The 11,690-nt window shown below is 42.1% G+C and overlaps 1 protein-coding gene across 1 annotated transcript; it reads left to right on the forward strand.

Annotated features, from left to right (window-relative positions):
* Nucleotides 1-865: 865 nt before the first annotated feature.
* Nucleotides 866-10,904, forward strand: LOC118331716 (E3 ubiquitin-protein ligase CBL-like; the record flags this gene model as incomplete). Its single annotated transcript, XM_035666783.1, is given in 11 exon segments — nucleotides 866-1,113; nucleotides 3,210-3,356; nucleotides 3,660-3,816; nucleotides 4,572-4,693; nucleotides 4,796-4,933; nucleotides 6,197-6,284; nucleotides 6,405-6,536; nucleotides 8,231-8,470; nucleotides 8,610-8,717; nucleotides 10,417-10,697; nucleotides 10,886-10,904. Coding segments are annotated over 11 exon segments (1,680 nt in total), but the record flags the coding sequence as incomplete, so codon positions are not given.
* Nucleotides 10,905-11,690: the final 786 nt, after the last annotated feature.

Raw genomic sequence — 11,690 nt, forward strand, 5'->3', positions numbered from 1 at the left:
ATATATATATATATTATTAACTAAGTGATAGAAAAGAATGAAGAAGAATGTCCCACCGTCAGGGACGATTAAATAATAAATATTTGGACGGTTGCAGGACAGAAGGGTGACCTGGCCTTACAAAATATACAACTGATTAAACCATGACATTAATTTCAAGTGAGAGTACAGAATTTAAGAGTTTGCAAGCGCACACAGCGTCCTGTTTATATGCTGCTCTGCATACTCTGATTAACCTCGCTGTTAATGANNTTTAAAACTGCAGTCATGTTGCTCCCGCGGTAAAAGTTTTGCCTCTTTGTGTCAAAAGAAAAGGGATTTTTTTTCAAAGTTTGACAGTGCCTCCCTCTTTTATTTGTTCCTGAAAAGGTTGATTTAGCAATATTTGCACATATCCAAAAACCTGTTGATGTCCAAGTCTTTTTTAATGTTTAAAAGCAGTTACATTTCTCCTTTTGACCACAAATGTGAGCTAATCTTTCTTGCGTGGGTCTCCACTCCGGCCCGGCAAACTGTTGGCTGGCTGGTTTGTTTGCAACGCACAGAGCTGAACGTAAAACAGGCAAACTGCTGTAAAAGGGCCAAATGAGATGCACATTCGTCCAAAGAAGGCTCCTAAAACCTGGAAAATATCAGCATATCTCACATCTCTTCATCAGAAAATGTTTGATTCGGAATAAAGTCTAATTAGGAATATCCAAACAGAATATGCCGTTTATGTGACCCTTATCAAATGTCACTGACTTCTGAAATGTTATTGTAGCAGCTCGTTTTTGTTTGGACAGCCAGCATGTACTCAGACTTGGATGATGATGAAAAAGCTAATTTATAGCCCGAAAAATCTCTCATATGTTTCCCTATCCAGGTGGTGCGTTTGTGCCAGAACCCCAAGGTGGCGTTGAAGAACAGCCCTCCCTACATCCTGGACCTGCTGCCGGACACCTACCAGCACCTGCGCACCATTCTGTCCCGATACGAGGGCAAGATAGAGATCCTTGGGGAGAACGAGTATTTTCGCGTGGTCATGGAGAACCTGACCAACAAGACTAAGCAGACCATGAGCCTCTTTAAGGAGGCCAAAGAGAGGATGTACGAGGAGAACTCCCAGCCCAGGTAGGCTTACACCCTAATGTCTCATAATTCTTCATGGTGGAAGGAGACTAGAGGAGCATCAGAAAGGAGTTGAGAAGCAGGGAAGGTGTTTGGGTAGCTGAAGATCAGGCTTATCATTGTTTGAGTTGGCTCCACAGCCACGAAAGGAGCCCTGAAGATCACCATTGTGTTAAGCGACCTAATTGGCACGACTGCTGCGGACTGAAGCTGCCTCTGTGTTATAAGCAGCACGGTCTCAAAGTTAATTCACTACGGATTACGTGGCTTTACGGTACAGGATCGCGCTTAGTATTGGTTGGTTTATAAAAGGTGCTGTCATCTAGAAGTGGAAAGCTTTGTACACATCAGGTGAATTTTAGGCTTTAAAAACAGGCTTTCTATCAACTGACTGGATTAATGAGGTTAGTGTTACTTTAATAAAGTCGCATTCAGTCTCACGTTTAAATGTGTTTTTGGGAAAAATGTGTATAGGTTATAAAACTTAGTTATTTCTTTATTTATTTTCCAGAGACAACGCACATTAATCATCATTCATTGCTGTTTACACTTCAATGTAAATGTGCCTGAGTTAGCTCATATATACAGAGTCTCTAGGCAGGTTATAACAAACAACAACAAGTACAACAAGAACGATACAATACACAGTAATACATAAGTACATTACAAAAGTGACGATGTGTAAAAACAGTGAGATTATATAAAGGCAGTGCCAGAGGTGAGGTGGTAAGATTAGCCATGTCTTTAAGTTTATGTTTAAAAGTTAGGTAATTAGTGCACTCTCTCTTAGTTCAGTAGTGGGTGGCTCTAACTGAGAACACTTGCTACGTCTGTATTGTACCACACAGTCCCCTCTGGGAGCTGCCCTTGTTGCCCTACTGCTGCTATCCTTCTGCTTTATGAACCTCAGTGGGGGAGGGACAAGGCCACGTAACACTTTTTGTTGCCACGTATGGGCGTTAAATAGCATTCTTAAAACATCTTAAACTGGATCTTAAACTGTTGAAACCTGCAGAAACCCTCACACACACACAGTCTGTTGTATTTATAGGAAGAAGCACAAACTAAATTAAATTCAAAGTGAGTCCTCTGTCCATTTGTTGGTTCGTCTTATTTCTATAAAACTGTCAAAAACAGAACTTAAAAACATGTAAAAGTAGCTCGGGTACATTGCAGTAGCCCCATTTTTGAACAGCTATTATTCTACTCTGTCAACATTAAGCTGGCAGTGACCTATTGACATAATTACAGTGCGTGTACGGGCTTTAAACTGGTCGGCTAACCTCTGTAGCTAAAGAAAGACACTGCTGCTGCTCTGTCTTAGCAACCTGGTAGGACGTGCAGTGTTGTTTTAAAGACTTTCCGTCACTGTGATGAAATGCAACCTGTGACATTTGGTGAAAGTAGGACAGCTCTCTGAACTCAAGTCAAATCACTCGAATGATAGAGGCGTGATTAAACTGTCACAATCACATTAACTTCCTCTTTCTCAGAAAACCCCTTACTAAGCAAAAGCTCCTTCCTCTGATTCTATCAAGCATTTCCTCACAGCTCCTCTGCATCAACAACTGTTGTGAAAGAAGTTCAATGTATCCGTCACCAGGGCTTTACTAAGCTACAGTGGTGCTATCTGAACCATCAAAGTTGCATTTATAGTCAGGCCTCAGGGTGTTTTTGTAAAGCTCATTGTGCCATGTTTTCTCTGAATGCTTATGAGTTCAATGATGATTAATAGTATTGTATTTTATAGTCAAGATTTAGGACTTCCAGTACACAGTATGGTCTTGGATGAACTCGAGCTCAGTGTACAGTTGTAATGAGTCCTGCTACTCCATCTTTGTGAATGTATTTTCAGACTAGAAAACAGTGGGGAACCTTAGCTGGAAAACAGGGGTTCAATCAGCATGTAAGGGAATGTAGAAGTCTTAAATCAGCCAGCTACAAACGTGAGGCCAGTCAGTGTGTTTTCTTCATTGATTGTTGTGTCCAACCAACAGCCCAAAACCCAAATAAACCCAGTTTACACTAATATAGTCTAATATCCCTCACTAACTGACTTGTGTTTCTATCGTTTCTCTCTCCTCTTTCCTCTTACTCAGGCGAAACCTCACCAAGCTGTCGCTGATCTTCAGTCACATGCTAGCAGAGCTAAAAGCCATCTTCCCAAATGGCTTATTTCAGGGCGACAACTTCAGGATCACCAAAGCTGACGCTGCCGAATTTTGGAGGAGGTCATTTGGGGACAAGTGAGTTTTTTCTTAATCAAATATTGAAAAAAGAAATCTATGTAAATTCAGGCATTGGCTCTCTAAACTTGCACATTTTGAAGTGTAGTTAGAACTTGTTTTGCAAGTTTTTACATTCATCTGCACATTTGTTTGAATTTGCCCTCTTTTTTTCTCAGTTTTAGCCTTTCTTTCACACTCATTCTGTCTGGTAGTTGCAGCCTGAGCTTTAGATTTTAAGCACAATGTGTGGTATTCAAACTGTGATAAATGTTTCCTCTAAAACCTTTAACTTTGTGGCCCACTCCCTCCCATGTACTGTAGGACCATAGTGCCATGGAGGACGTTTCGTCAGGCTCTCCACGAGTTTCACCCCATCAGCTCGGGCTTGGAGGCCATGGCCCTCAAGTCCACCATCGACCTCACCTGCAACGACTACATCTCTGTGTTTGAGTTTGACATCTTCACCCGGCTCTTCCAGGTAACAGCAGAGCATTCTGGGGATGTCGCGGTATCCACAGATCCACGTAGTGTTTTAGTGACGGGCAGTAACATTTAGGAGCCTTCAGTCAGTGAGTACACAGGATCAAACATTATGCTGTATGGAGGGGAAAAACATTTTCAATTTTAGCTGAGTGCACAGCTGGCATGTTTCAGCCTTGGTCACCACTTTTTCAGTGAGTCTGCAGTGTCTATGCAGAAGTAGACAAGACGGACTCTAAATGGAAACTGGAACTGAGGAAATTCTGGACTTCAGGTTTTAAGGCTGCTGTACTGTAGCCTATCGAAAAGATCGAAAGCAACATGACTTTAGCACCACTGCTTCACTTCACTCTTGCTTTACCTTGTCCATGCTTGCAAAATATCCACCATGTAGTGTACACGTCAGAGAATGTCTCTCCCTCCATGTTTCTCTACAGAACATGTGAGATTGTCCACTGGGCCGTACAGGAGGGGTAGAGCAAAGCAAGGTTGTCCACTAGTTAATCGATTGCAGATATTTTGTGGACTGACTGTGGGTGAGAGAGGCTCTGTTGAAGCAATGGAAAAACAAAAAAAAGAAAAGGTTTAAAAATATTTTAGGTTTAGTATGAAACTGTGGCGTAATGGGAAATGTGGTGAATCGCATCCTGTCTGCATATCCTAAAATCAGATGTAGGAAATAAGGCTCAAAGCCAAAAATAGTTTATATCTGTAGCATGAACACTAATTTGTGTGTGTGTGTGTTTTGTGTAGCCATGGTCGTCTCTTTTAAGGAACTGGAACAGTCTGGCGGTCACACACCCCGGTTACATGGCCTTCCTAACCTACGATGAGGTCAAGGCTCGGCTGCACAGGTTCATCCACAAACCCGGCAGGTGAGACACGGACGAGCTCTTCCCATGCTGCATTGAACATACTGTTGCAGTCAAACACTTCCAAGCGAGTCCGGTTGGTTGACATTGTTGTCTTCCTCACAGCTACATCTTCAGGCTGAGCTGCACTCGGCTGGGCCAGTGGGCGATCGGCTATGTGACAGCCGATGGGAACATCCTGCAGACCATCCCCCATAACAAACCACTCTTCCAAGCCCTCATTGATGGATACAGAGAGGGATTGTGAGTCCAACACAGTGTCAATGCTCCAATTTATACATCTTAAGGGACATTATGTCGCTTAAGATGTAAGTAACATATCGCTGTAAGTAACAGATCACTGCCTGTGTGGCTCTACAGCTTCACCCCACTGTAATCTCCACTATACCAGATCAGAACTCACTCTTAAAATGATAAATTCACTCGATGAACTAGATGTTGCACCAGACCAAAACAATGGGTGCTACCAGTGACTTTACCTAGCAGATAATCATAAAACACACTTCAAACTGGACTGAAACAAGATAAAACTCACCAAACCGTCTTTCTAACCATCACTAATGCTGCTTTGGTTGAAATAACTGAGTTAGTTGAGAAATTTAGCCACAAAAGGGCCTGCTATGGCTGCCATGTGACAGGACTTGTCCTTGGGGACAAAGTATGTCTACTAGAAGTTGTTGTTTCTTCCACTGACAGTCGCATATAGTTATTCTTAGTGTTTGACAGCATTATGGAAAGGATCCCAACTGAGACAGACCTTTAGTTTAACCAAAAACTGCCAAAATATTGCTATCCACCAGACTCCATAGACAAAAACAGCAATTTTACCTTGTATATCATCATAACTTCATTCAAAGTGGACAGAAACAAAATAAAACTCACCAAAACTGTCCATGTTAGTCTTTCCAACAATCAACATTGGTTTGAGAGAATTAAATCCTTAATTAACCGACGTAGCTGGAAAAAAACACAGGCTCATATGTGACCTTTAAGCTAAAGGCTTTGGTGCATTCTGTAGAGTCGCATACATCACTGGTATGTATTTTAACAAGTTAGCACATTCAATGAGTAAAATAACATTTCCTGTATGTGTTGCAGCATGCAAGGAATATCTTTTAAAGTATCAGACATTCCTCCACTGTGGCCCTGAAAGAGCCAAAAGACTGTCTTAATCTTCTGAGCAGCAGGTTATATTTGATCACTTCACTATTTTGTCATCATTCCAGCAATAAATATATTGCAGTATTGCGACATAAAAATAAGGAACATGAGAGGAACTACAGCTTAAATAAACATTGTTATTCAACTGAGGCTGTAAAGCTGCTGGAGTCAATGTTCAGATAAAAATATTACAAACTGCAATTTCCTTCAAGTCTACAGAGCGTTTAAGTATCTTTTAACTCATTGTTTTGGTTTTATTGTAGTTAATTCACTTTCTATAATACTGACTGACCTGTATGTGTGTTTCTGTGTGTGTGTGTGTTTACGTATGCGGCCGTCCTCTAGCTATCTGTTCCCAGATGGTCGCGCACAGAATCCAGACTTAACAGGGCTGTGTGAACCTTCTCCACAGGACCACATCAAAGTTACTCAGGTTTGTTTCCCATCTGCAAACCAGTCGACCCTCTTCTACTAACAATATAGACGACTGTAGTGCCTTTATTACAAGATAATGAATGAATCTGTGTCTCCTCTCCCTCCTTTACCCCTGCAGGAGCAGTACGAGCTGTACTGTGAGATGGGCTCCACTTTCCAGCTTTGCAAGATCTGTGCGGAGAACGACAAGGATGTGAAGATCGAGCCTTGCAGGCACCTGATGTGCACTTCCTGTCTCACTGCCTGGCAGGTGAGGCACACTATAAAGTTTTATTACGTTGTTTTTGAGCAGGACCGTAAATCCTGACAGGTCAGAAGCGAAGTGCATCTTTATTTTGCTTACTGCTGTGGATTTAAAGCAAGCTTGTGGATTCAGTGTTACTGTAAAATTTCACACTAAAATACTCCCTCTTGATGACCATTCATTCTCAATAAAGTGACGTGTTATATTTCTTCATATTTTAGTTTCACTTTTTTGATCTGGTCTTATTGAAATTTGCTGTTGACGCTGTTTGTTGATGAATTAAAACTTAACTGATTTTCAGCCAGCTTTGTATCATAGTGGACAATGGGGGTAGTGTATGCACATGAACAATGTTTACCTTCCCTTAATGCTGCCTGCACCCGGTGCTCCGGGCTCATTTACTGGCAAAAAGTCCGACAGACGTCACGAAACATGTCACATCTACCGGACTGTGGCCTCTCTCGATCTCTAAAAAAAAAATAAAAAAAATAAAATACAGAAGTGGTTAGAACAACAGATTTCTTTGACCCAATAATTCATGTCAGTACATCAGTGTGACTCTTGATCCGTGGTTCCTTAAAAGTTTGTGAATTTGAGGGGAAACATCAAGGCCTAGTTTTTGTCTGTGCTGTGTTAGAGAAGGCAAGAGACAACATAGTGTGCCATCACTGTAACACAGCACGATTGAGAAGTGGCGTGAACACAATTCAAGCCTCTCTTTTTTTTAAATTGTTGTCTGTGAGCTTCTGTAAAGCCTGGGTCATGCTCACAAAGTGCCCGACCCTCACAGGTTTACAAGACACCAAAAATACAGTAGCATTACAGATTATAGATTATTATACAGCTCGCTTTTAAATTATTCTAGCGGCTCTCCCAAGTTTGGCACAAAAGGTTTTCTACAAGAAAAGATCGCAATCATAAATGGAGGACATGTTGCCAAAAAGGACATCCCAATGTCCTCGTAGACAGGACAGCAAAACAAAAAGTGAACCTCACTCTCAGTTTCACCTCGATCACACAACAAACAAAGCCTGTCCTCCTCTGTAGGGCTAATGCTTCCTGAACGGGATCTCTGTCTTTTATTTAAGTTATACTTCACATAAGGTTGTGTAACTAATCTGTATGAGACAACAAGTTGCTAATTTTGCTTTACACCATATATCAACATTATCATATTCCCAGTAATTAACCTTGAGCTGCGTTGGGTCCTTGAGTTTGAGGGAATTGGGCCTGTAAAAGTCCTTGAAATGAATTTGATGCTTAAGAAGCTGTAGTAATCCTCTGAGCTCTGAATTTCACAGACACAAAGTTTTCTCATTTACTGATTCATTAAAAAAATGTACGTCACCATTTTTAAGCTCAGCTTCAACGTAAATCTGCTGTTAATGTAACTCAGTGGTCAGTATTCCCATCAGTTCTCAACTACATTACCATTTTTTAGACTTGGATTATGGATTTTGCCTTTGAATAAAATCAATTTAGGTATGAAAAATGTGGAAGAAGTTCAGGAATGTAAAGATTCTTCACTTGCTTTCATCATGACTTTCATTGCCTCAGCCCGTCTAGCTGATGCTCACTGCTGGCTTGCAAGTTCCCCGTGTCTCCCTTTGAGACCTCCCTCTGTTAGAGAGACAAGAGTAAAGTGTCTCATATCTGACGAAGGCCTTCAAACTTCAAACTTTGCTTCCTGTGTGCGTCAGGAGTCGGAGGGTCAGGGCTGCCCGTTCTGTCGCTGTGAGATTAAAGGCACAGAGCCCATCGTAGTGGACCCCTTCCACCCGAAGGCCGGCGGGGCTTCCTTTGCTGGTTTCCAGGGGTCCAGCAGAGCGGAAGCTGCCTGCAATGACGAGGAAGAGGATGATCGCCTGGAGGACCAGCACCTTGTCATGAGCAGGCTGGCCTGCTCCAAGGTAAGACAATTAAATAATAATAAAAAGACTGTTGTAGAACTTTATCTATTGTGTTAGTTTAATGGCACTAAACTGTGTGTGTGTGTGTGTGTGTGTGTGTGTGTGTGTGTGTGTGTGTTGTGGTGTGTGTGTGTGTGTGTGTGTGTGTTTTTGCAGTTGACCGGCCCAGCCATCTCCAGTGTCTCAGCTGCCTCCGGTGCCCCCCGACTGGACTCCTGCAGCAGAGACCTCAGAGTCCCACAGTGCACAGGGACACGGGACCACAGCCAAGGTGTGTGTGTGTGGTGTGTGTGTTGTTTGTGTGGTGTGTGTGTGTGTGTGTTGTGTGGTGTGTGGGTGGTGTGTGTTGTGTTGTGTGTGTGTGTGTGGTGTGTGTGTGTGGTTCAGGTCGAATGCATGTAAAAACGAGATTCCAGTGGAAGAAAATCCCGTCCTCATTCTGTGCGACAGCGATTTAAAGTTCAAATGAAGCAAATATAAGTTATGAGCTTCAGCTGTCTGAATTTTACAAATAACAGTCTTCTTATTGTAGTTTTCATGCCTCTGGCGACCGATGTGGCTGAAGGCATTATGTTTTCATGTTGTCCGTCCATCCGTGCCATTCTCTGAACACGATATCTCAAGAATGCCTCGAGGGAATTTCTTTAGTAAGTAAGTTTTTGGACTCAAGGATGAACTAATTAAATTATTTGGTAGTTTGGTACACATTTTTGGCTTTTAACTCAAAAATTCATTCATCCTAATGATGACAATTTCACATAAATGTCTAAATAGGATAAAATGATTTTACATCCAAAAGGGTAACTTCACTTTGACATCATAATGTTCGACAATAACACTTTTTTTGGACAAGTGACACAATCCTAGGTTGATGGTGTAGATTGTCGCTAGCAATTTGAAGCTTCTGTGCAGCAGACGTGCATATCAGGAATCAGCTTAACACTTACAAGGAATTTGACTCAGTGAACTTACACACAAATAGACACTGGGGCTGCACAATTAATCAAATATTAATCACAATAAAGATTTTGGCTTCCCACGATTTAATAAACGTAATCGTCTACAATTTTGATGTTTTAAAATAGGTGCTTGGCTCATAGTAAATATCAAATCAACCATCCAGCCACTGCGTGTGATCGAAATGTTACGGTTTCCCTTTTGTGCTGCACACACACCCTGAGTACTTTAATTCCTGGAAGTCCCTGCTAACAGAAACCAAACATTTCCTACTGCCGCAGCTTCACATTAAAATCATTTAACTGGTAAAAACCACGAGTTGACCTTTATCTTCAAGTAAGCTAGTCACAGGAAGTGCAGAGTATTTGTCAGTTAACTTGAAACTGGCCACTTTCGTAATCATGATCATCATTTTGGACATACTGCGGCCCTGACAGACACACAGCAGTAGTTTTCCTGACATTGAGCTTCAAGTGCTCTCAGTCAGTCCTCTAAAAATAGCCTCTAAAAGACGGCATGTTTCTCTGGGAATGGAGTAAAAAAAGATGGATGAAAAAGAACTTTAATACCTTTTTATTAAATTCCTTCAAAGTATTCCCTACATATATGAGTCTGGACGGGCGTGGATGTTAACTGGAACTCGATTGGTTGGCCGAGGAGTATAACCGTGAGACGGTAATTCTAGTTTTAGTGGAAAATTCCCTCTTTGTGTTCCCCTCTGCTGCAGCTCATCAAGAAACACTGCCCAGGGAAAAAAAGGGGGATTTGGTTTTTAAAAAGATTCACCATTTCCTACTAGCCTTAAAGCTATCACACACACCGTCAGACAACTCATGCAAGCACGCATTACTGTGGAAGTCAGGTTCCTGCAAACTGTATGAATGCCTGAATGTTCACAGTGATAATTTGTGTGCATGCAGCAGAGTGTTCAAAGGTCAAACTCACCCACCAAACCGCTAATCGTCTTCAGATCTCTGCTGGTTAATAACACCACCATCCCCTCCCACCTCCTCCCCCAGACTCACAGAGACAAGCCTCTACCTCTGCCTCCGGCCTTGCGAGAGCTGCCCCCTCCTCCCCCTCCGGAGCGCCCCTCCCTGGTTGTCCAGGACTCCAGACTCCAGAGGAGACCCCTGCCCTCCACCCCCGACCAGCCCGCCTGGGCTTCCAACTACATGGTTCCGCGTCCGGTCTCCAAAGCCTTGACATCCGTGTCCTCCGGCCCTCAGAGCAACGGAACCAGCGGAGAGGGAAGCAAACCCACGGCAGCTACTAACGCCGTTTACTGCCTGGCTGCGAGGTACGGAGACACCATGAGAATTCAAGTTATCATAACTAGGGTTGGTCCAATGTCCAAACTTCTCTTACTGCCACTTACATACTGTAAATAGTATTTCATTCACAACTGTTCACAGGTATACTAACCTAATAATAAGCTTTAAGTGTCCCCCCTAAATTATCACCCTGATAATACCCCGTTATCTCCAGCAACAACTTATCCAACTAGATAATTCATTACCCGAAGTAGTCGATGCTTGACTTAATGTTTCGTCTTACATGGAGGGTTTAACTTCTGCGCTGGCTGCAGGGACTTTGCTTTCAGGCTATTAAACATGGTAGTGTTACAGTCTTCAGCTTTTAGATATATTTTGTATTTGACCAGGTGTTTATTCAGGTTAGACGTGTTGTTCTGAACTATACTGAAATGTGGCACTGACTTTGGTTTATAGATGTCAGGAAATAAATTTAGAGAGGGAGGTTGAGCTGGATGGCTCAAGATTGAATTTGGAGATTGGGGCAAGCACATTCTTGTTTTCCTTAAACAATCCCTCAATACTTTAATATATATAATATATAATAATATTCAATATCTGTCCATCTTGTGGTATATCTTGTATTACACCGTACGTCAGAACTGTGCAGCGTAATAATAATAACATTAGAGCTTTGGCAGTGCTACCTTTGTCTTCAAGACCTTGAAGAGTCGTGTACTTTATTCTTGGCAGATGAACCTTGAGATTTTTTTGTCCCACTTCACAAAGACTTTAGACTTTGATACCATTACAACAGAGAGGTAAAATGGCTTTTGAACATAACTCCTTCTCTACGATTCACACTGCGGTTCGACTAGCCCTGGGTTAAATGTTTGTTTACTTTAGCCCTCTATCACACTGGCACCTTTTAGCCCTGTGTTTAGTCTATTTTCAGAGGATAAAACCCACAAAGTCCCAAGCATGGTCAGCAAACCCTGGGCTAAAGTCAGGGTTACATTGTGCCAATGTGAAAGCTTTCT

This window comes from Morone saxatilis, unplaced genomic scaffold (genome assembly GCF_004916995.1).
Source record: "Morone saxatilis isolate NCDOM2014 unplaced genomic scaffold, NCSU_SB_2.0 Contig20, whole genome shotgun sequence".
NCBI classification, from domain to species: domain Eukaryota; kingdom Metazoa; phylum Chordata; class Actinopteri; family Moronidae; genus Morone; species Morone saxatilis.